The sequence below is a fragment of the Ylistrum balloti genome, unplaced genomic scaffold, assembly GCF_031769215.1.
Source record: "Ylistrum balloti isolate Yb309-2 unplaced genomic scaffold, AGI_CSIRO_Ybal_v1 Utg369774, whole genome shotgun sequence".
NCBI classification, from domain to species: Eukaryota; Metazoa; Mollusca; class Bivalvia; order Pectinida; family Pectinidae; genus Ylistrum; species Ylistrum balloti.
This window is the reverse complement of record NW_026781966.1, coordinates 81,278-107,617: the sequence shown is the minus strand read 5'-3', so window position 1 is coordinate 107,617 and position 26,340 is coordinate 81,278. Positions and strand designations below refer to the sequence as shown.

The following is a 26,340-nucleotide window of genomic DNA, read 5'->3' as shown; positions in this document are numbered from 1 at the left end:
GAATGACACAGAGACAGAGAGGAAGATAGAATGTTAGAGAATGACACAGAGACAGAGAGGAAGATAGAATGTTAGAGAATGACACAGAGAGGAAGATAGAATGTTAGAGAATGACACAGAGACAGAGAGGAAGATAGAATGTTAGAGAATGACACAGGGACAGAGAGGAAGATAGAATGTTAGAGAATGACACAGAGAGGAAGATAGAATGTTAGAGAATGACACAGAGACAGAGAGGAAGATAGAATGTTAGAGAATGACACAGAGACAGAGAGGAAGATAGAATGTTAGAGAATGACACAGAGACAGAGAGGAAGATAGAATGTTAGAGAATGACACAGAGACAGAGAGGAAGATAGAATGTTAGAGAATGACACAGAGACAGAGAGGAAGATAGAATGTTAGAGAATGACACAGAGACAGAGAGGAAGATAGAATGTTAGAGAATGACACAGAGACAGAGAGGAAGATAGAATGTTAGAGAATGACACAGAGACAGAGAGGAAGATAGAATGTTAGAGAATGACACAGAGACAGAGAGGAAGATAGAATGTTAGAGAATGACACAGAGACAGAGAGGAAGATAGAATGTTAGAGAATGACACAGAGACAGAGAGGAAGATAGAATGTTAGAGAATGACACAGAGACAGAGAGGAAGATAGAATGTTAGAGAATGACACAGAGACAGAGAGGAAGATAGAATATTAGAGAATGACACAGAGACAGAGAGATATATTTGTGGATATAAAGACCTTCCAGGTTGAACTTTACAGTGTCTGATAGAATTTATTATGTTACATTATAACAGTATAACAATATCTCCATACTAACATATAATTATATCCATTGTATTAGGGCCACTTGTGCTTCAGCTTAGTCAGTACAACATGCTCCAACTCAGATCAGAGGTGAAGAGTTTGATCCAGGCTTTAGATCATTAATCTGTCCTATGCTGTTTTTAGCTGTCATGCCTGTTGTGTTCTTATAACATTTTACCTTGTTACATTATGTTCTCTTCTGTAGCTCCCCGTTTACCTCCTCTGATGTGTTTTGAACATCATCCCTTCATAGTTATCTCCCTTACCATTACAGTTTCCTTACTTTTTTCATGTTTATCTTCTTACAATGGCTGATTATCGTTACTTTTACAAAACACTCTGTGGGATTGAAGCAATACCTGGGTTTAAAACTCGAAAGCATGTGCTGACTACCAGTATTACACTATGATGAAAACAAAGACTGAATTTTTTGCTAATCACAACTTTAAGAATATATATTTTTAGTAAAATTTGTTGAAATTATTCATGATAAAGATGTTTAGATTATTTTCGTTTTAAATTTTTAAGTATATTCTCAATTTCTTTTTTCCATTATCATTTAGCCCTCAAGGCTGTAAAATCTCTCTCCTGATTGTTACAGGTACAGAATCCTGATCTCTGTTACAGGTACAGAATCTTTATCTCTGTTACAGGTACAGAATCTATATCTCTGTTACAGGTACAGAATCTATATCTCTGTTACAGGTACAAAATCTATATCTCTGTTACAGGTACAGAATCTATATCTGTGTTACAGGTACAGAATCTATATCTCTGTTACAGGTACAGAATCTCTGTTACAGGTACAGAATCTTTATCTCAGTTACAGGTACAGAATCTTTATCTCTGTTACAGGTACAGAATCTATATCTCTGTTACAGGTACAGAATCTATATCTCTGTTACAGGTACAGAATCTCTGTTACAGGTACAGAATCTCTGTTACAGGTACAGAATCTTTATCTCTGTTACAGGTACAGAATCTATATCTCTGTTACAGGTACAGAATCTATATCTCTGTTACAGGTACAGAATCTATATCTCTGTTACAGGTACAGAATCTCTGTTACAGGTACAGAATCTTTATCTCTGTTACAGGTACAGAATCTCTGTTACAGGTACAGAATCTCTGTTACAGGTACAGAATCTTTATCTCTGTTACAGGTACAGAATCTATATCTGTGTTACAGGTACAGAATCTATATCTCTGTTACAGGTACAGAATCTCTGTTACAGGTACAGAATCTATATCTGTGTTACAGGTACAGAATCTATATCTCTGTTACAGGTACAGAATCTATATCTCTGTTACAGGTACAGAATCTTTATCTCTGTTACAGGTACAGAATCTCTGTTACAGGTACAGAATCTTTATCTCTGTTACAGGTACAGAATCTATATCTCTGTTACAGGTACAGAATCTCTGTTACAGGTACAGAATCTCTGTTACAGGTACAGAATCTTTATCTCTGTTACAGGTACAGAATCTTTATCTCTGTTACAGGTACAGAATCTATATCTCTGTTACAGGTACAGAATCTATATCTCTGTTACAGGTACAGAATCTCTGTTACAGGTACAGAATCTATATCTCTGTTACAGGTACAGAATCTTTATCTCTGTTACAGGTACAGAATCTATATCTCTGTTACAGGTACAGAATCTTTATCTCTGTTACAGGTACAGAATCTATATCTCTGTTACAGGTACAGAATCTATATCTCTGTTACAGGTACAGAATCTCTGTTACAGGTACAGAATCTCTGTTACAGGTACAGAATCTATATCTCTGTTACAGGTACAGAATCTTTATCTCTGTTACAGGTACAGAATCTATATCTCTGTTACAGGTACAGAATCTATATCTCTGTTACAGGTACAGAATCTATATCTCTGTTACAGGTACAGAATCTATATCTCTGTTACAGGTACAGAATCTATATCTCTGTTACAGGTACAGAATCTATATCTCTGTTACAGGTACAGAATCTATATCTCTGTTACAGGTACAGAATCTATATCTCTGTTACAGGTACAGAATCTATATCTCTGTTACAGGTACAGAATCTATATCTCTGTTACAGGTACAGAATCTATATCTCTGTTACAGGTACAGAATCTATATCTCTGTTACAGGTACAGAATCTCTGTTACAGGTACAGAATCTTTATCTCTGTTACAGGTACAGAATCTATATCTCTGTTACAGGTACAGAATCTATATCTCTGTTACAGGTACAGAATCTATATCTCTGTTACAGGTACAGAATCTATATCTCTGTTACAGGTACAGAATCTGTTACAGGTACAGGTACAGAATCTATATCTCTGTTACAGGTACAGAATCTATATCTCTGTTACAGGTACAGAATCTATATCTCTGTTACAGGTACAGAATCTATATCTCTGTTACAGGTACAGAATCTATATCTCTGTTACAGGTACAGAATCTTTATCTCTGTTACAGGTACAGAATCTATATTCTGATTTTCACCTTCCTGTGTTACACCTGTTTTCACATGTCCAGAAAACCGATCAGCGTAGTCAAGGTAAGTACTTTTTTATATCGTCAACAGATCCTTACAAAATTAAACCAAAGAAATGTTTTACTCCCATCAATATGGATTCTATTATGGAAACATTTCAACACTTGCTCCAGGTTTGTCAGCATTATTATTCACAATAAAACAAATTGCTTAATTTTCATACTTTATCATATAACATGCATTGATTGGCTACATCTAGGTTAAGGCTTTCCAGAACTGAATTTGTAAAGAAGAAATTATCTAGCAAATTTCCTATATTCAAGGTTTTCAAAAGTTGAGTGATACAGGCCCGTTTGGCCCGAAGAAATTATGGAAATAAAATCTGTTTGGTTGTAGTAATATAGAGGAGACAGTATAAAGAATTTGTACACTTTTGTTGATAAATTAAATCATAGTTTTTTTTCTAATATTTTACATGTGTTTAACTGAGGTCATTATCAATTTTAATGTCTTTGCTAGGATTCGAACTCTGGACCCCTGGCTTTATATTCCACAGATTGAGCTAATGGGGAGTTGTTGATATAGACAAATGATATATTAAGAGAAGTATTTTAACCAGGGTTAGATAATTCCTGTCTCGGAAAGATCTTGTCCTCAATTTTGCGAGGGTTACAGTAATGCTGTATTCCTGAGACACTACTTGGGTACAAATCTAACAGGATTCAAACCCAGGACCTCTAGCTTACTAGCCTAGCAGTGTGTTACCAGAGTGACATGTAATCAGAACAAAAGACTGAGTTAGACCAGGGATAGTTAGGGTCACAATCCTACAAAAAATATTCTGATGATTTACAAACCAGTCTTGTGTGAGTAAAACTATTTTTTTTTGCAGTAAAACTTTTGTTTTGCAGATTGTGATTGTACAAAAAGTGTCTGTTTCTTACCGAGTTTTCATTTATAGATAGGTCTGTACACAGTCATATATAGATCAGTATTGCGTAGACTACAGAGATATGTGAACCTTAGGAACTGACATTGAATTTTTTAGCTATATTTTTTGTGGTAGTAATACCTTGACATGTTTAATAGTACAAGGAGAGTTCACGACACTGTAATCTTGAGACTATTATTTAAACACGGTGATGTTTTTGTCATCCAGATATTTTTCACTCATCCCCTCTCTTTTAGTATAAAGGTACTGAACTTTATTGACACACATATATCAGGAACCAGGTGTCAGTGACATACTTAGATTAAAGTCGATCCAAAATGGATCTTGTTTACTATAAACCACATATTGATACTTGGCCTGTCATGTTGAGGTGCATGAAATAAACAAAAGTTTAAAACCAACAATACAAAATATAACTTAACATGTCTTCTTTAATTGGGAAAATAAAAAGATGTGGAGGAGTCCAACGTCCTGTGAGTGGTACTAGATGGTAGATGTATCGGTAGAAGAGTCCTAGGTGGATTTGAAGGATTCTAGCAAAGCTCCATAGACCATAGATGTCTTCTTTAACACATGTTCAGTAAATACATTTGCTGATGTGAAGTTTCCTTGCAAATCTTCCTTTTTGTATGTTATGCCCTATTCTCGTCAAATTTGAGTTTGAATCAAAATTCTGTTGATGTGTTTGTATTTTCGTTCTTGTTCCCATTTACAGTCACTATTCCTCAGGCTGTTACCTTTTGTGTTCCCATTTACAGTCACTATTCCTCAGGCTGTTCCCTTTTGTGTTCCCATTTACAGTCACTATTCCTCAGGCTGTTACCTTTTTTGTTCCCATTTACAGTCACTATTCCTCAGGCTGTTACCTTTTTTGTTCCCATTTACAGTCACTATTCCTCAGGCTGTTACCTTTTTTGTTCCCATTTACAGTCACTATTCCTCAGGCTGTTACCTTTTTTGTTCCCATTTACAGTCACTATTCCTCAGGCTGTTCCCTTTTTTGTTCCCATTTACAGTCACTATTCCTCAGGCTGTTCCCTTTTGTGTTCCCATTTACAGTCACTATTCCTCAGGCTGTTCCCTTTTGTGTTCCCATTTACAGTCACTATTCCTCAGGCTGTTCCCTTTTTTGTTCCCATTTACAGTCACTATTCCTCAGGCTGTTCCCTTTTTTGTTCCCATTTACAGTCACTATTCCTCAGGCTGTTCCCTTTTTTGTTCCCATTTACAGTCACTATTCCTCAGGCTGTTCCCTTTTTTGTTCCCATTTACAGTCACTATTCCTCAGGCTGTTCCCTTTTGTGTTCCCATTTACAGTCACTATTCCTCAGGCTGTTCCCTTTTGTGTTCCCATTTACAGTCACTATTCCTCAGGCTGTTCCCTTTTGTGTTCCCATTTACAGTCACTATTCCTCAGGCTGTTCCCTTTTGTGTTCCCATTTACAGTCACTATTCCTCAGGCTGTTCCCTTTTTTGTTCCCATTTACAGTCACTATTCCTCAGGCTGTTCCCTTTTTGTTCCCATTTACAGTCACTATTCCCCCGGCCGTTCACTATTGTGTTCGCATTTACAGTCTCTTTTCCTCAGGCTGTTACCTTTTTTGTTCCCATTTACAGTCACTATTCCTCAGGCTGTTCCCATTTACAGTCACTATTCCTCAGGCTGTTCCCTTTTGTGTCACTCCCATTTACAGTCACTATTCCTCAGGCTGTTCCCTTTTGTTCCCATTTACAGTCACTCCCATTTACAGTCACTATTCCTCAGGCTGTTCCCTTTTTTGTTCCCATTTACAGTCACTATTCCTCAGGCTGTTCCCTTTTGTGTTCCCATTTACAGTCACTATTCCTCAGGCTGTTCCCTTTTGTGTTCCCATTTACAGTCACTATTCCTCAGGCTGTTCCCTTTTGTGTTCCCATTTACAGTCACTATTCCTCAGGCTGTTCCCTTTTGTGTTCCCATTTACAGTCACTATTCCTCAGGCTGTTACCTTTTGTGTTCCCATTTACAGTCACTATTCCTCAGGCTGTTCCCTTTTGTGTTCCCATTTACAGTCACTATTCCTCAGGCTGTTCCCTTTTGTGTTCCCATTTACAGTCACTATTCCTCAGGCTGTTCCCTTTTTATTCCTCAGGCTGTTCCCATTTACAGTCACTATTCCTCAGGCTGTTCCCTTTTGTGTTCCCATTTACAGTCACTATTCCTCAGGCTGTTCCCTTTTGTGTTCCCATTTACAGTCACTATTCCTCAGGCTGTTCCCTTTTTTGTTCCCATTTACAGTCACTATTCCTCAGGCTGTTCCCTTTTGTGTTCCCATTTACAGTCACTATTCCTCAGGCTGTTCCCTTTTGTGTTCCCATTTACAGTCACTATTCCTCAGGCTGTTACCTTTTTTGTTCCCATTTACAGTCACTATTCCTCAGACTGTTCCCTTGATTTGTTATGATATTCCAAGGAGAAATCTTGAAAGATAAAAGTAAATACCCTTATCTATCAGCTGGCTGTTTCGTGACAATGACCTTGTGCTACCTCTGTTTTCAGTTCCTTAAACACACCTCTGTTTTCTCATAAGTGCATGTGTTTGTACTTGAGCTTACGCGATAAGGTCAGCATGAATCTCAGATACAGTGTCTTACTTCTATAAAATTCTGTCCGAAGTATATACCTTAGGTATATGAGGCACTTTTGATGATAATATTGGCGTGTAAGGTAGAGTACAGAAGTAAAGATGTCAACAAAACATATCTTAAAAATCAACAATAACACACCTTTAACTTTTTATACAGAGATTTTAAATTAAAACAAAAAATTATTTATATAAATGTGAAATTTGGATAGAACATTACAATGTCTAAATCAATTATGTGAAGGAGAGTAATTTCTACATTTAAGGAATATTTGGTTCATTAGACAGAAATAAGATTCATCAATTAAGAACTTTAGTTTGATGTTTGAAGCTTATCTCCACACAGAGCTAATCCTCGTTCACAGTACTAGATAGGTATTGGTTTTGCTTCATACAAGTACATTTGTAAATCATTGTAATTCAGCTAGAGAGAATTTCTCTTAAGCTTTGAAATATAGCTTGATTGGTTGACTGTCAGGCTGGTAAACCAGAAGTCCCGGGTACATATCCTAACATAGGCTTTGAAATATAGCTTGATTGGTTGACTGTCAGGCTGGTAAACCAGAAGTCCTGGGTACATATCCTAGCAGAGGCTTTGAAATATAGCTTGATTGGTTGACTGTCAGACTGGTAAACCACAGGCCCCGGGTACAAATCCTAGCAGAGGCTTTGAAATATAGCTTTATTGGTTGACTGTCAGACTGGTAAACCACAGGTCCTGGGTACAAATCCCAGCAGAGACTTTGCAATATAGCTTAATTGGTTGATTGTCAGACTGGTAAACCACAGGTCCTGGGTACAAATCCTAGCACAGACTTTGAAATATAGCTTGATTGGTTGACTGTCAGACTGGTAAACCACAGGTCCTGGGTACAAATCCTAGCAGAGGCTTTGAAATATAGCTTGATTGATTGACTGTCAGACTGGTAAACCACAGGTCCTGGGTACAAATCCTAGCAGAGGCTTTGAAGTAGATAATGACCTCTGTTACACTACGCAAAAAATTCACTGGATTAACATTCATACATGTTTTAATTCTCTAATTGTCTCCCTTGCATGTATACAAAATGTTGTTCTTCAGAAGAACATCATTGGTGATCTATACCAATAAAAAGTCTGTTTACATGTATATATATGAACCGTGTTACAATTAATATAGACTTGTTAACATGTATATATATGAACACATGTTACAATTAATATAGACATGTTTACATGTATATATATGAACACATGTTACAATTAATATAGACACATTAATATATTTAAAAAAATTTTTTTTTTTAGTCTTCTTTCATTATGTTTTGACCTGACTGGTAAAGTTTAGTGTTAAGATACCATAGTCGACATTGCCTATTAAAGAGAGCGTTAGGTTTAAGGAGGTCACTGACCTGTTGTCCCTGTTAGAAGTGTGTCAGTAAAGTTCATGGACCGTATTTTATGATAAGTGGAATGTTACAAAATTGGACATCACTGTTATGTGGACTGATTTTCACAGGTTAGATAAATGGAACTTGTGACTTAGGATATTTGAAAAAAACAGAAATTTATTGATCATATTAATCATCTTAAACCGACACACATTGGACAAAATCAAGGAATACACACTGCTATACATTAGTCACATCATTTAATGTTTTCCTACAACAAAACTGCCAACAGACATAGCATTCTACCAAACTGAATAATAAGCCTGATGATTTCTGTTTCCATATTGTCAGTTTTGTGGAGAGCATCCAACCCTGTTTCCTCAACAAATAGGGACCATGGGGCTGGGGTTGGGAGGGTGGGGTTGGTGGGTGGGGGTAGTAGTGTCCGTGTTCCCATATATCACGATGGATTCGAAGGTTTTGACCACAGGAAGATATTCTCACAATACATGGCTTTGGACATATTCTGTGTCTTTATTTCTGTGCTCTAAGAATTGTTTGATGCTCTTTGAAGTGCCTGGGGGTTATGTAACTGTTAACTCTGTTTTCGTGTAGAAATCATCTTTCTGGAAAACCTGATATTTTCGTGTAGAAATCATCTTTTGTCTTTTTTTACTGATATCATTATTGTCTGTCATTACTCCATCATCCATCATCTGTCTGTAGTCAATGTTTCTTTTGTCATTTTTTACTGATATCATTATTGTCTGTCATTACTCCATCATCCATCATCTGTCTGTAGTCAATGTTTCTTTTGTCATTTTTTACTGATATCATTATTGTCTGTCATTACTCCATCATCCATCATCTGTCTGTAGTCAATGTTTCTTTTGTCTGTTTTTACTGATATCATTATTGTCTGTCATTACTCCATCATCCATCATCTGTCTGTAGTCAATGTTTCTTTTTAAACAACTTATTCGATGATATATTTCTGGTCTGCCAAAGTTTGTAAAAATAAATGACCTTGACCTATGTTCAATGTCACAGGAGGCATATTGGTTAAAACCTTAAAAATGTCTTATTCTGATAAACCAAAAGGCGTAGAAGCATGGAATGAAACTGACAAGTTGTTAGGATGAAGGGTGACAACATTTGAGAAGGGAGGTGACCTTGGTTGTTGTTAAAGGTCACAGGGTTCCAATTTGTTAAAACTTTAAACACCTTATACTGACAATTTAACCAAAAGGTCCAGAAGCATGATATTTAGTTGAAAGGTTCCAAGGAGAAAACTTTCTTCAAGGTCACAGCAATCAAGTTCATTAAAACCTTCAAGCAAGCTCTTCTAGCTCACCAAAACAGTCTTACTTTATATTCAAGGTCACAGGGTATATTTTTTAAAATCTTTGAAAGTTTTATTTTGATTACCAGTAGTCAGAAAGTGTAGATACAAAATATTCCTAGGAAAAACCTTGATCGATATTTAATGCCACAACAAATTTGTGTAAAGAAATGATCTTGCTGCCTGGGATTGGCATTCTCTGAGTGGGTTAAGTCCATTTGTAAATGAATTTACATGTTGAAATCAAAAATGAAAATTACAAAACACATGTCTAGTTTCCTTGATCCCTATTGTGTCTGCAGAAGAGGCTTCAAATAATTTAAACCCTTGGACATTATTACATTTTCTGTATACAAAAAGAACTGGGCTTGCATGAAAGAAACCCATCCTATACATTATGCAATTTTTCAAAAGACAAATTATGAAGTCATCATTCTTTGGTATTATAATCATTTAGATTATCTATTAATGATAAGGATACGGACCTCCCTCGTTTATACTGGATTCCTTAACTTCACAAGAAACCATATAAACAATGTTTTATAGCTGGCTCGTCTAAGTGTTCAACCAAGCCTTTATCTAAACTACTAACCACCATTCTAAGTACTATAACATCTGGGTTACAGCCTTATTGTGATACTGTTTACTCAAGAAGTGGAATTAATAGTATGTGGATTTTGAAGAACTCCAAAGACGTTTCGACAAATCTTCAACACCCTCTTAAAACATTTCTTTTATAAGAACATTTGATTTTTCCACCTTGTACATCACCATACCCATTCTAAGCTGAAGGAGCACCTCTGTTCTCTTGTTATGAGATGAACAGCAGTATAAATTGATGGTTGTGAACTATACTGAAGTGTATCTCTTAAAAGAATGTGTACAAAGCAAAGAAGAATTAAACAGAAGACAAAATCAGAGAATTTCAAGTTTCTGGTTGAAAATATCTTTGTCAAGTTTGGTGGTAAGATCTTCCAACAGACTATTGGCATTTACCTATAGGAACCAACTGTGTCCCTCTGTTGACTGAATTGTTTTTTTTTTCATACAAAGCAGAATTTATTGAAGATCTTATCAAAACAGTCCACAAAGACCTTGCAAAGTCATTTAATTTCACCTTCAGATTTATTGATGACGTCTTGACATTAAATAACAAGAAATTCATTGTCCACGTCCATCGTATCCACCAGATCAGAAAATCAAGGCTATGACAAACTCTTCTGCAACTGCTTATCTTGATTTTTAGGCTAAACGTACTCAGTACACATAGCCTATTGCTACAGCCTTTCAGACAAAATTTACCAATCCTGGCCTTCTCATTGGCTGAAATATCGAAAAGAATTAGAGCCCTCTAGCGGCAATTTTCTGCGTAAATAATGCCGCGATCTTTCAAATCGCTATTTCAAAAGCATCCAAAATTAGTTTATTTTTTAATAACAATACGATTATTATATATTTAAAAAAAGAAGCACAGTGTGGTTGAACTATTGATAAATTTTGAACAATATATTTTACGGAATTCTCGACATGACATAAGCGTACAGAACACTGTACGTGCGAGTTGATAAGAAGCTAGTCTGGGGGCTTGGTTTGAATTATCAACTAACAGCACTTATAAACAAACAAGACTTACAAACAGAACATCAGTTTTGTTTTAATCCTTGTCGTTGTGGCAAGATCGTCTTAATATATAACATCACTTTACCTCAGTAGACCTCACCGAATGGGACTGTTCGTCCCACGCGCCGATATGACACTTTTTTCAGGATTTTCACACCCACCGCCATGACACTTTTTCAAGTTTTTGAAGATGAAAAGTTTGCGCTTCGTAGGCAAGGTACATTTGGTGCTCATGATTTATGAATAATATATTTTTAATACTGTACTGATCATGATGTTGACTCTGTTATAACTTATATTTTTTGTCTTTTAGTTTTATTTGATGAAGGTTGATTGTGCTGATTTCTCAAGGTTTGTTAATGTGTATCAAAGTTCCTTGAATTGAAAATATTTCTTCAAACAAAGCGCGTATAAAAAACCCCAAAATATTCATGTTTATAATTATCAATTAACTAGAACGAAATATTTCCTTAACATATTTATTCATTTAGCGTGTCATGGTGACATTATCTGATGCATTGGAGATAAAAAATAGTAGTAGCTATAGTGAAAATATTGTAAATTTTGTATATGTATGGAAGTCTGGTTTAATCTCAAAGAACTATGCCTTTATAGACATAATTACTGCAAGAAAAGTCTAACCATGATACTTCAAGGATGATAGGCATGTAAATACATTTAATGTAATTACTTACACTTTTATCTATCTGAAATGCTGTGTATACCTTATCTACTTTCCTCAACTACAAATATAATTACAATAAGTAAGGACTATTACTTTGCAATACATTCACAATAAAGAAGTAGGTATAAATCCTCATATTGATAGGATAGTAATTGCAACATCTTGGGTATTTCAAAGGTTTTATTTAGTCAATTTCATCATAGAGCTATTAATCATTTGGCTTGTTGGAGATAAATATATGGTTGTGTGTATTTTGTGATTTTATTTTTTTACCTATTTTGATTTGTTCACATTATTGTCGTCAAATTTGAAATAAGAATTAAAGAAGATATAAAATCGCTTAAAATTAAGAAAAATAGCCTCAGGTTCTCTTATTTTAGTAATTTTTGCATTCCAAAATGTAGGAGTATGGGGAAAGTAATATAGCTTTGTGTTTATTTGTGAACATTTTTCAATACGTTTAGCCTTTCAGTACTTTCAGTGCTTTGATTTCCTACTTCTAAACCAACATGGACAATTATTTTATGCAATTTAAATATGGATTATGATTATGTTGGTGTTTTCTTGATGTTTCTTGGCCCTTATCAAAGGTTGAAGGAATCAATTTTGTTAAAACCTTAAAACAATTTCTTTTGATTAAGCAAAACGATCCAGAAGCATGTTCATTGGTCTGTTTGAGGAAGCTTATCAGAATTTACCAAAAGAAATGCACTGGAACCATATTCAAGGTCACAGAGGTTAAATCTGTCAAAACCAAATTTCTTCTGATGAAGCAAAATGTATAGATTTGGCTGGTAGGTATCGGGGATGAAGCCCAACATAGTTATGTAAGAAATGGCATTGAACCATATAATTCACATTATAACTGGCACTGATCAGAACTCAGATTAAGAAGCTTTGGACATGGATTAAAATTGATGTGCCCACTGTGAATAACATTGGTGTACATCTTAATATATTTGTTATAAACATAGTGTTTTTGATGAGTATTGAATATCACGTGAGCGATGCATGCTCTTTGGACCTCATATTTGCCTTTTTCATCAGATTTGTTTGAATATAGGTTCTATTGACGTCAATATTCTCACGTTATCTTTACAACAAGAATTCTCAAGGCTGCCATCTTGACTTATGAGCAGTTCATGACCAACTTTAAATCTGATGAAAACAATGTTTGAATTTATCACACGACTACGCTGTTATTTCGACACAGTTTACCTTGTATACATTATGTATACAGTCAGTGAACTTTATTGACACACTTCTATTGGGAACAAGAGGTCAGTGATTTTCTTAGATTAAATTCTGTCTAAAATAGGCACTGTTGACTCTACATGGAATGTTGGTACTAATCGTGACCTGTGAGGTCAACATCAAAGGAAATTACACTAAAACAATATTAATGTGTCTAAATTGATTAAAATGTAAGATGTGTTCAATTTTGCATCTGGATGAATTAAAAAAGTTAATTGGAGAGCTGTAAGTAGATAATTTGTTCATTTTTATCATGGTTGTATGTAAAAAAATATCAGACATTTTTGAGCAGATTAGGTTTATGAAGGTCATGATGGCTCAGATCCTTGTCAAGGTATTTTTCAAACAATAAGATTTGTTTTATTCAGTTATTTAGCAATAATTCAACATCCACAACGTTTCTCCATAAAATATTCTCCGTGACATAATAGATATCTCTAGATAGTCAAAAACTAAGGCTCTAGGTTAGTAGTAGTTAATTTATCTAGGTTTATACATAGAAGTTGTAAACTATTAACCAAGGTCAGTGTATACACACAAGAAGTGGAAATCTAGGACACAACAGACATTTCTTCTTTAACCAATAAGTGTACTTTCATCATTTCCTACAATGAAAGTGAGTTTATTTGCTTTAAAGGATTTTTTTTCTTTAGCCATTATCGTCATTATTTTGTTGTGTTTTTCTCCGAGACAATTCTTTCACAACGCTTTCACATTGATTTGTTATGACTAAAAATCACTCTTCTAATCTATTATACGTAACCCTGGTAAAATACTAGCCGCAATATACCACTCTGCTAGAGACAACTCCTCTGTAGCTCTGTAACCCTGGTAAAATACTAGCCACAATATACCACTCTGCTAGAGAGAACTTCTCTTTAGCTCTGTAACCCTGGTAAAATACTTCTCTTAGAGACAACTCCTCTGTAGCTCTGTAACCCTGGTAAAATACTAGCCACAATATACCACTCTGCTAGAGAGAACTCCTTTAGCTCTGTAACCCTGGTAAAATACTAGCTCTCTGTAACCCTGGTAAAATACTAGCCGCAATATACCACTCTGCTAGAGAGAACTCCTCTCTAGCTCTGTAACCCTGGTAAAATACTAGCCGCAATATACCACTCTGCTAGAGACAACTCCTCTCTAGCTCTGTAACCCTGGTAAAATACTAGCCGCAATATACCACTCTGCTAGAGAGAACTCCTCTCTAGCTCTGTAACCCTGGTAAAATACTAGCCGCAATATACCACTCTGCTAGAGAGAACTCCTCTCTAGCTCTGTAACCCTGGTAAAATACTAGCCGCAATATACCACTCTGCTAGAGAGAACTCCTCTCTAGCTCTGTAACCCTGGTAAAATACTAGCCGCAATATACCACTCTGCTAGAGAGAACTCCTCTCTAGCTCTGTAACCCTGGTAAAATACTAGCCGCAATATACCACTCTGCTAGACAGAACTCCTCTGTAGCTCTGTAACCCTGATAAAATACTAGCCGCAATATACCACTCTGCTAGAGAGAACTTCTCTTTAGCTCTGTAACCCTGGTAAAATACTAGCCGCAATATACCACTCTGCTAGAGAGAACTTCTCTTTAGCTCTGTAACCCTGGTAAAATACTAGCCGCAATATACCACTCTGCTAGAGAGAACTCCTCTGTAGCTCTGTAACCCTGGTAAAATACTAGCCGCAATATACCACTCTGCTAGAGAGAACTTCTCTTTAGCTCTGTAACCCTGGTAAAATACTAGCCGCAATATACCACTCTGCTAGAGACAACTCCTCTTTAGCTCGATTGGATGAGCATCAGACTAGTACGCCAGGGGTCTCGGGTTCGATTCCTAGCAGAGGCATTGGAATAAATAATATCCTCTGTGACATTTGGTGCCCATGTAGGGACCAGGGAATAATACTTAGTAATGACCTCTGTTACAATTATTGCTGTGGTGTTGTTTGGGTTGGTGGTACCTCTGTTATCATACTGTACACCTTCCTTACCTATAAGTAGAGTTGAACTCATTTCACACTTTGTTCAATTAGAAACCAGAGTGTGTTGACGTACATCAATCAGTTTCTGTCCTAAATAAATATGTTCACTCTAAGTAACACATTGCTGATAATACTGGACTCAGAAGTCATGACAGAAACAAAATTTGAATAAATATTTGATATGCTATCTTTCGTACATATTCTGTAGATTGTTCGCATGAATGAGAACTTTGAAAAGACGTTTTTAGGTCATTTGACCCGAAGTTTCTGATGACCTATTGCGATCGCCTTTTGTCCAGCGTCGTACGTCGTACAGCATCCGTCGTATCATTTTCAAATTCTTCTTAAGTTCTACATGTCTCATTGAGCTGAAACTTACCTGAAATGATTGTGACATGATCCTGATCAAAGTTGTTAATTTCGGGTTGTTCCGAAATCCAAGATTGTCGCCATGGCCACCATTTTAAAATACATTGAAAACACATTTTCAACTTCTTCTCAAGCTCTACCTGTGACATCGAGCTGAAACTTACCTGTAATTATCATGATATGGTCCTGACCAAAGTTTGTTAATTTCGGGTTGGTCCAAAATTCAAGATGGCTACCATGGCTGCCATCTTGAAAACATATTTTCAACATCTTCTCAAGTTCCACCAGTGTTATTGAGCCAAAACTTGCATGAAATGATCATGACATGGCACTGATGAAAGTTTGTTACTTCAAACATCCTCTGAATAACCAGAACACCCAGGGTGTTGATATTTGGCCTGTAGCATGCTGGGATGAAGGTTATGAAGTTTGTTGAAATGAATAACCTTAACCCTCCTTCTAGGTGGTGGCTGAGTGCCCTTGATTCTTAAATCCAGGTGAAATAAGTTCAAAATTTGAAATCTTGTATTTTATGTCAGATGACCGTTAAGGCCCATGGGCCTCTTGTTCTTATATTTATCATTATCCTGGTATTTATCATTTGCAGGACAATATCAATGTATTATCAGATATTGGAGAGCAATATATGGGTGATGTGATTGGTTTGTTTAGGTTTATGATGATCATCTCCACCCTTCTTCAGAGCACAATGTATTTACAGCTTTGATGGTTTTAACTTTGAACAAATTCTTCAGAATGTCAAAGGTCAAATGTCAAAGGTGTTGTTAAAGTATTACAATATATATTTGATTGTTTGTATACACAGGAATTGTTTACTAAGAACAAGCCAATCGGCAGTATTTACTGATTTCTTAACTAAGAGATGCGTGCTAGTGATGAATAGTGATTGGTTTAAAAGCAAAAGGTCAAAAGGTGAATGTCATTGCTAACATTGGATTAATTTCCATATTAGGATATAACAAGTAATTGTTTTATGTATTAAGCTCAAATTAATTGTCAAAGTTTTGTTGTAGAGTGTCCTTCACCAGAATTGCTCCAAAGTGACAGATGACGCAAACAAACATCACCTTGATAATGATACAACATGGTGTGACTGGAAACCGTTTGGTGTGTATCTCCATTTTTTTAATACCTATTTCTGTCTCATCCCTCTAGTCATGTCACATTCAAAATCTCATACAGCTTAAACATTGCTAAATGACATGATTTTGATTCTGTCCATTGCCAAAGGGTGAAGTGAGCACATGCCATTGTGCAGCGTCATGTCATATGTCTGTTATGCATCCATTTTGCGATGATTCAAATCGCTTTGGGAGCAGAAGGGCGGGGCTCGATATGGGAATTAGAGGAGTCGTTTAAAGTCATTCATATGTAGGAATGATTAGAATCTCTTCAACTTTGTTTAATCTGAAGCATCCTTGCATGAAGGGGACTCATTTTGTGTTGCCTGCCTAAGGCAACATATAGGTATTACTGTGTTCTCGATAACTTCAATACTCTTTGTCCGAGCAACCTCAAACTTTATACATTGAATCCTCGTCAAAAGTGCTTGCTTCAGATTACTTTTCTGCAAAGGTCCAAAGGTCATAGGTTTAGGTCATCATTGCTATAAATAGGAAATTGATTTTTCGCGATAACTTCCGTAAACTTTGACAAATCTATCTCTAACTGCATTCATTGCCTCCTTACCAAAAGGGCGTCCTTGGTATTGCTTGTGAGGTTTGAAGGATTTTATCCTCAGGATTCAGTTCACTTTACATGTAATCAGTCATGACATCTCAAACCAATGTACAAATTATGTAAATTGAATAAATACCATGAATATCTAGGACTTTTGTTTCATCAAACTTGTCTCCAGAAACTGTGCTGGGCAGGCGACCACTTCCGTGGAATTCTTGTTTTAATAAACAGTTAGGCCAACCACCGTTGTGACAGAGGGGTTGGGCCCAGTAGGGAAACAAAGGAATCACATTCTTCTTCTGTAGGGATGACAGAATTTATTGAAATTGTTCTGAAGCAACATTGGACTGCTGGGACTCAATTTTGTACAAAAGAAATGGTTGGGGATGGAATATGTGACTGTTTACAACTGAGGTCAGTGGCAGAGATTTTACAGTTCATTAAGTGAGCATGTTTCTGGGATTGTTGGGGCTTAAATAGTGACCATTCAGAAACTCCATGAGTATAGTAATATGAAGATATCATCCCGGATATGACACCATCAAAATAACATACACTGGAAGCTTACATCTGTGGAGTTATGGCTTAATCACCAATACTGACCCACTTACTGGTGGATGTCCTGGTTCAGGGTTGAACCTTTGGGGATAGCTGGGGACGACTTACTGGTGGATGTCCTGGTTCAGGGTTGAACCCTAGGGGATAGCTGGCAACCACTTTATGTTAAAGGGAACTCGCAATCGCCTACTGAGAAGCAGTAATAATCAGACATGTACAGCTGTTACCAGAAATTCAAGGCAAATAAGATCTTTTGTAACTTGACATTTTAAATTAAAATGTTTTACGTGAAAACTGAAATATCCAGGTGAGCGATACAGGACACATTGGCCTCTTGGATATCCTGTAGAAAGCTTTTTTCCTCCCAGAACAATGATATAGACTAAATTTTTAGCTGTCTTGTTCTAAAGTAACTCAGCTATTTGTGTTGCTCGTGTACCTTAAAGATGACATACATGATATTGATCGTTATTGATAACGTACCTGTAATACACAGGAGTCCTTGATAAAGACATCTCTAGATTGTATCAACAAAGCTGACACAGGTGTGATATGTTATAAGTAAATTTAGTAACATGGACCAAGACACTTTAATGTTATTAAGGTATTATTATACAAATCATACAAAATAAACGACTCTCTGAAAAAAATTTGAAAATAATAACTATTTCAGTATATTGAAAGAGATTTTGTTTGTAGATGGAAGTGATTACAGCGAGCTGTTTGGAACTCTCGATCTCGTCTATTTATTTGCGTATGCTATCAGCATGTTCTTCAGGTATGTGATCTCAGATTTCTCCGAGTATCAGTTATCTTAAGGATGTAATCCTCTGAAAATAAAAGAAATCCATTATCACACTTCTTCAATGTTACAGATGTTTCAGGCATCAGAATATGTACATGTATAGAAGGAAATATATACATGTATAGAAGGAAATATGTACATGTATAGAAGGAAATATGTACATGTATAGAAGGAAATATATACATGTATAGAAGGAAATATGTACATGTATAGAAGGAAATATGTACATGTATAGAAGGAAATATGTACATGTATAGAAGGAAGTAATTCATTTCGATATATTCTTCATATATTCCTTATTTATTTCCTCAATAACAGGCATTATCTGGTTTTTTGGTGACCACTTATTTTAAAATAAATGTTCGTCTTTCATTACAAAGTAAGTGTGTGATACTTGGACATTGAGAAAAAAATGTGTGAAAATGGTAAATTTTCATTTGATTTCATGAGCTTTACATTGCATAGCAACCAAAAAATGGACATGTTTCCAAATGACAAAAATCTTTTATTTGACCAATTTCTAGTATTAAACTTTTAACTTATACTTTAAGTTTTGATAGAGAAATTATCACGGTTCCTTTTAGTGATTAAACTATAGGAGGTCTCTTTGCATTATTTTTGGTCAATTTTACCCAAATAGTCTTTTTTCCCCAAGAAACAAGCTGAAACATTCATTTTCTGGTCCTAAAATTTCCAGAAAGTGTTGGAATTTACGAATTTGAAATCTTTAATTTGATACGATTATAATTATTGCAGAATTTATTTGGAATCTACTTAAGACGCAAGAGAAGTATCATAGCAATTAAAAAACTCTGAAATTGTTGACACTTTTAACCAAATCACGCTGTCTACTACACCATCAAAATGTATTTCACCAGTGAAATTTCTTCAAAACATCATATTAATTGCCCAATTTCAAGTTTATAGTAAAAACTATAGATGTTAAAATATATAAAAGAGACAGAAGTCCAAGATATGTTGGAATTAGTTTCATATTGTAAAATGTCTTACTTTTGGTCAAAACATCAGGGGAGTACATCTTTACCAGACAACTCTAATGGAACTTTTTCTTTACAGAATTTCTCTCCATGATATGAATACATTATATTGATTAATAACACTTTGAACATGAAAAGATCACTGCATAAAATTATTAGACACTTTTTAGAATTTAATCTCTCAAAAATTTTTTTTTCAAGTTTTTCACAATGAACTCGTCGTACTTTTCAAAACAGTCTTTATTGTTCACCACCTCTGTTTATCTCAATAATAAGACACATTTAAGAAATATTGTGTTTATATCATTTCAAACACTATAAAAAATTAGGATAATACATACATAATATGTGGAAGTTAAATAATCTTGGAAACATATTATTTTTTTATAGTGGACACATAGCGGAGCGGATGAGTTTGCGGTACTTCTTGTCCGGAGGGATGTTTATGACTGGTATACTGACAGCAGCGTTTGGTATGGGATATTTCTGGAACATTCACAGTCTCGGTTACTACATAGCTATACAGGTAATGATATTCAGTTTAGTATTATTATAACGGACAGAGAGGCTTTTTTAGTCCTCAGAATTACTGTGACGAAAGTCTACATAATGAACCAGTTATAGAATTAGTGTATGGTACGCCCCTCGTCACTGGACAAACGACCAACGTGAAGCGTAACTGAACCAAGACATAGAATTAGTGTATGGTACGCCCCTCGTCACTGGACAAACGACCAACGTGAAGCGTAACTGAACCAAGACGTAGAATTAGTGTATGGTACGCCCCTCGTCACTGGACAAACGACCAACGTGAAGCGTAACTGAACCAAGACATAGAATTAGTGTATGGTACGCCCCTCGTCACTGGACAAACGACTAACGTGAAGCGTAACTGAACCGAGACGTAGAATTAGTGTATGGTACGCCCCTCGTCACTGGACAAACGACCAACGTGAAGCGTAACTGAACCGAGACATAGAATTAGTGTATGGTACGCCCCTCGTCACTGGACAAACGACCAACGTGAAGCGTAACTGAACCGAGACATAGAATTAGTGTATGGTACGCCCCTCGTCACTGGACAAATGACCAACGTGAAGCGTAACTGAACCAAGACATAGAATTAGTGTATGGTACGCCCCTCGTCACTGGACAAATGACCAACGTGAAGCATAACTGAACCAAGATATAGAAATTGCTTGTGAAATCAAGAGACATTTTATCCGTATTATGATTCTTTGTATGTTAACGTGAAAAGAAGTGTGACAAGAAGGTAGTGATAAAAACAGCTGAAATTTGTGATCTTATTAGCAATTATGGACATTGTCAGTTCCATGCGTTCTCTTTCAAATGCCCTTAAGGGGGAAATAAAGATTGATGATGATAATAATGACGATGATAATGATGATGATGATGATGGATTTGATGGATTTATAGGACATTTTGGCTGTGCTACATCCTATGTGTATTACGAAGGACGTGATAATAATTCAGATAATTAAACAAGCTCAGAATTAAGTGTTTTTACTCGTGATGTTTAAATTGTAGGCAGTTGGTGGGATGTTTCAGTCATCAGGTTGGCCGGCTGTTGTGGCCTGTATGGGAAACTGGTATGGTAAGGGAAAGTAAGTAATCAGTAACTGTAGGATATATCTTTTACTTTATCTTTTACTTTATCTTTCTTTATCTTTTACTTTATCTTTCTTTATCTTTTACTTTATCTTTCTTTATCTTTTACTTTATCTTTCTTTATCTTTTACTTTATCTTTCTTTATCTTTTACTTTATCTTTCTTTATCTTTCTTTATCTTTTACTTTATCTTTCTTTATCTTTTACTTTATCTTTTTTATTTTTTATCTTTCTTTATCTTTTACTTTATCTTTTATCTTTTACTTTATCTTTCTTTATCTTTTACTTTATCTTTCTTTATCTTTTACTTTATCTTTTACTTTATCTTTCTTTATCTTTTACTTTATCTTTCTTTATCTTTTACTTTATCTTTATTTCTTTATCTTTTACTTTATTTTTCTTTCTTTATCTTTTACTTTTACTTTATCTTTCTTTATCTTTCTTTATCTTTTACTTTATCTTTCTTTATCTTTTACTTTATCTTTTACTTTATCTTTTATCTTTTACTTTATCTTTCTTTATCTTTTACTTTATCTTTTACTTTATCTTTCTTTATCTTTTACTTTATCTTTCTTTATCTTTTACTTTATCTTTTACTTTATCTTTCTTTATCTTTTACTTTATCTTTCTTTATCTTTTACTTTATCTTTCTTTATCTTTTACTTTATCTTTCTTTATCTTTTACTTTATCTTTTACTTTATCTTTCTTTATCTTTTACTTTATCTTTTACTTTATCTTTTACTTTATCTTTTACCTTATCTTTTACTTTATCTTTTACTTATCTTTTACTTTATCTTTCTTTATCTTTTACTTTATCTTTTACTTTATCTTTCTTTATCTTTTATTTTATCTTTCTTTATCTTTTACTTTATCTTTCTTTATCTTTTACTTTATCTTTTACTTTATCTTTCTTTATCTTTTACTTTATCTTTACTTTATCTTTTACTTTATCTTTTATATTTGTGTCAAATCTCATTTATATATGGAGATCTTCTGAAAACCTAACTGCCTTTTTTTTTTTCCTCTTGCACGTGTTCCTGCCACAATATAACTTTTCCCAAACTCATTCTGTATATACAATTCCCATCTTCTGATCACAATATAAACACTACAATTCCCATATTCTGATCACAATATAAACATGTCTTCTTAATTTTGTTTCCTCCAACTGCAAAGTTTCCTTCTTAATGCTTTTATCTCCATTGCTGTTAAAGCAAAAAGTCGACTGGCCCTTCTAATGTCAGTTCCTTCCTATCATAAACCGCATTGAATTTTCTCACTACATATATCCTTTTAAAGTAACTCTACTGACTTCTCAATTCCTTCCACACTTTCACTAATCTCTCTTACTATCTTGTCACTGTATCAATTGCTCCCTGTATCTGTCTGTTCTTGCTTTTGACTAATTCCGTTGTCAAGACGATAAACAATTCTTTTATGATAAATTGTTTGGAACTAAGATAGTAGATGTTTTGTGGCCTGAGATCACTGTACTAGAATTGTTATGCACCACATACTTTTGAAATGATTTTTTTTTTAGGCGCGGCCTTATCATGGGGATCTGGAATTCCCATACATCTGTGGGTAATATCCTTGGCTCATTAATCGCCGGTGCATTTGTCAATAAAATGTGGGGTTGGTCGTTTGTGCTTCCTGGTATCATCATTGCATGTCTCGGCATACTTGTGTTCTTCTTCCTTGTCCCAGGTAAGTGTAAGGATATTATTATATGTCACAGCTGTGATATCTTCTGTCTCAAACAGACACAGCATCCAACAACATGGTCGATGAATTATTCATTATGTGAATGTCTGAAGATTGTACATATGTACGTTATAACTGACGGCTAGTCATCACGGATAGTCTGCACAAGATCTTGTTAATTACACAAATGTTTATTATACTTTTCAGCGAAATAAATCAATGTATATATACTTCGATAAATATAGTTTGTGTACTTACCTACTGTAACAGCATGGTGGCTCGACATTGATGTTGGCACGTACGACCAGAATGTGAAATAATTTTTAAAAAAGCAATTTGATATTATTTCAGGAGATTCAACTGTGAATCACCTTTTATTGATAAACTTTTGAATTCCCTTGAAATAGGCAATACCTGATACTCTTTACCTTTCTCTTGCCTTTTTTGAGCAATAAAATTTGTTGAAATTAAAATTGTTCGTTATATAATGACTGACTTTTACTCAAATTTAAACAATCAGGCTCTCAGTCACCAACACCCCAGGTAATATTGAGAATCGTTATCACTGTACGTAGGTATAGGACTGAAAATATATTTCTGTGGGTCTCTGTTTATTCAACATAAACAATAAACAAACACAACTGAGAAAAAATGACCAAACTGTTGGTAAAATCCATTAGTTAATAGCAAATATAATTAATTTTTAAAAAAATGGCAAAAATAAAAAAGACAACTTTTTGATATATTTTCAAATTTCAAATAATTTTGTGATGAATGAAACAGTTTTCATTACAAGTCTTTACATTTAAATGTTGGATGATAAATCCTTTCAGTAGATTGATGTTTATTTCTAACACCTGTTATCCTGACTCAGTATTAAGGTGAGAGATCCAAACCTCCCACAAGCAACTCTTACCTCCTTTGATTTTAACATGTATATTAATTATTATTTTCTGATTTGTATATCATGATTGACTTATCTCCCACTACCTGACGTATATTTCAATATTAGCGCCGCATTTATTTGAATAGTGACATCAGTATATCTTAATATAAATAAAACATGATTATATTTTGCCTCTAACAACTTTATTTCAGACCCAAAAGATGTTGGTTGTAGTCTTCCTGATCACCAAGGCACTGTAAGTATATATAGTGTTCAAGTTACAGAGTTGTCTTCCCTTTGTTATAGTTATCTTTGTTAATTACCCTATCGGTTCTTATGCAACTGAATTACCTCCTTTTTTATACTGACTGGTTGTGTGAATTTATCTAAAACTACTTCTCTAGAAAGTCACAGCAAAACAAAGAATTGAAAATATTTTAATCAAACATTTTGTAATAGATTGATTTCTGCAGAGAGCCTATGCCCCAGTTTAAAGTTGTGAAATTGTATTCTTACCTGTAAGGAGATATTTATATTGAAAAAGGACACAAGTCATGATTATAAAATACACTTGAGACTGCTTGTTGCTACGAACAGAGACATCTCATCAATACCTTGATATTTTGTTTTACTTTAAAAACATAAGATGTATCTTTTTCAGAGATATATGATAAAAGTATCTGAAATTTCTCTCTAAATTCTGAATTCTCTAAAGAATAAAAACTCCATAGGCTCCTTTCATAAATTGTGTATGAAATTAAAATCTTACTTCAGATTCTTATTTATTTCTTAGGGATGAAATTCACATGAAATTATTATCTTACAATGAATATTCTTCAAAATATTCTGTGTATTTTATCCTATAAATAAACAAAGATAAGTTGTAAAATGACTTGTCAGTGTGGAAATGTAGTTGTCTCATAATATGTCAACGATGAAAAGGCCTGTTGTAACGAGATTAAATTTGTTATACAGAAAGTGACGACAACGAAACAAAGTGTGGACAGAACTGATGAAGTAGAATCAGAAGAGGTATGTGATATTTTATCTTTGTGTTACAGATTCTACACTTTATAATCGTCAGTAAACTTACTTTATCGATGGTTTTCCAGTAAATCCTTAACACAATCTACTTCGATTGACAATCCTTCTGAAGGGTCCTGCATCCTAGATATTACTGATTACCTTGATTGTTGATGTTAGAGTTTAATAACAGCCTTTATCATTAAAAAAAGTTTTAAATAAAAAAACTTAAATAACTTAATCTATCGAATCAGTTTTGCATACTATGTTACTTAGAATTAAAGTTAGATAAAAGATAGACATCTACTTCTACCAGAATCTAATTAATAAATTTAGGGTTTGATTGATAAACATTTATTAAGATGGTATATTGACTGTTTTTAAGACAATTTTTGAAATATCAGACAAAATAAAAAAACTTAAATTTCATTATGATTATCAATATATGTAGCTTTGATCTATCGAACACCAAAATCAATGATGAACATCAATTACAAATGAAAACTGCATATTAGTGACCATTAGGCTGTAGATGTAAAAATTATCTCGTAGATTTCTTATTAATTATCTCGTAGATTTCTTATTAATTATCTCTGAGATTTCTTATTAATTATCTCTGAGATTTCTGATTAATTATCTCGTAGATTATTCTTATTAATTATCTCTGAGATTTCTTATTAATTATCTCTGAGATTTCCTATTAATTATCTCTGAGATTTCTTATTAATTATCTCTGAGATTTCTGATTAATTATCTCTGTAGATTTCTTATTAATTATTCTGAGATTTCTTATTAATTATCTCTGAGATTTCTTATTAATTATCTCTGAGATTTCTGATTAATTATCTCGTAGATTTCTTATTAATTATCTCTGAGATTTATTATCAATTATCCCTTAGCTTAATTTAGCTTTTTTTTTTTTTTTAAATTATCTCTGAGATTTCTTATTAATTATCTCTGAGATTTCTTATTCATTATCTCTGAGATTTCTTATCAATTATCTCTGAGATTTCTTATTAATTATCTCTGAGATTTATTATCAATTATCCCTTAGCTTAATTTAGCTTTTTTTTAAAAAAAATTATCTCGTAGATTTCTTATTAATTATCTCTGAGTTTTCTTATTAATTATCCCTTAGCTTAATTTAGCTTTTTTTTAAAATTATCTCGTAGATTTCTTATTAATTATCTCTAAAATTTGTTATTAATTATCCCTTAGCTTAATTTAGCTTTTTTTAAAAATTATCTCTGAGATTTCTTTTTAATTATCTCTGAGATTTCTTATAATTATCTCTGAGATTTCTTATTAATTATCTCTGAGATTTATTATTGATTATCCCTTAGCTTAATTTAGCTTTGTTTTTTAAATTATCTCTGAGATTTCTTTTTAATTATCTCTGAGATTTCTTATTCAATATCTCTGAGATTTCTTATTAATTATCTCTGAGATTTCTTTTTAATTATCTCTGAGATTTCTTATTAATTATCTCTGAGATTTATTATTGATTATCCCTTAGTTTAATTTAGCTTT

General features: G+C 34.1%; 1 protein-coding gene across 2 annotated transcripts in view; it reads left to right on the top strand.

The window, feature by feature from the left end:
* LOC132544012 (glucose-6-phosphate exchanger SLC37A2-like) overlaps nucleotides 1-26,340 on the top strand; it is a 56,941-nt gene that overhangs the window by 10,419 nt on the left and 20,182 nt on the right. For both annotated transcript variants that reach the window (XM_060207571.1, XM_060207569.1), the window contains exons 2-9: nucleotides 3,285-3,366; nucleotides 16,540-16,633; nucleotides 18,464-18,542; nucleotides 19,958-20,093; nucleotides 21,116-21,192; nucleotides 22,738-22,904; nucleotides 24,000-24,043; nucleotides 24,763-24,819. In XM_060207571.1, coding sequence (XP_060063554.1) covers nucleotides 3,285-3,366; nucleotides 16,540-16,633; nucleotides 18,464-18,542; nucleotides 19,958-20,093; nucleotides 21,116-21,192; nucleotides 22,738-22,904; nucleotides 24,000-24,043; nucleotides 24,763-24,819 — 736 coding nt within the window. The remainder of the gene's footprint in view (nucleotides 1-3,284; nucleotides 3,367-16,539; nucleotides 16,634-18,463; nucleotides 18,543-19,957; nucleotides 20,094-21,115; nucleotides 21,193-22,737; nucleotides 22,905-23,999; nucleotides 24,044-24,762; nucleotides 24,820-26,340) is intronic.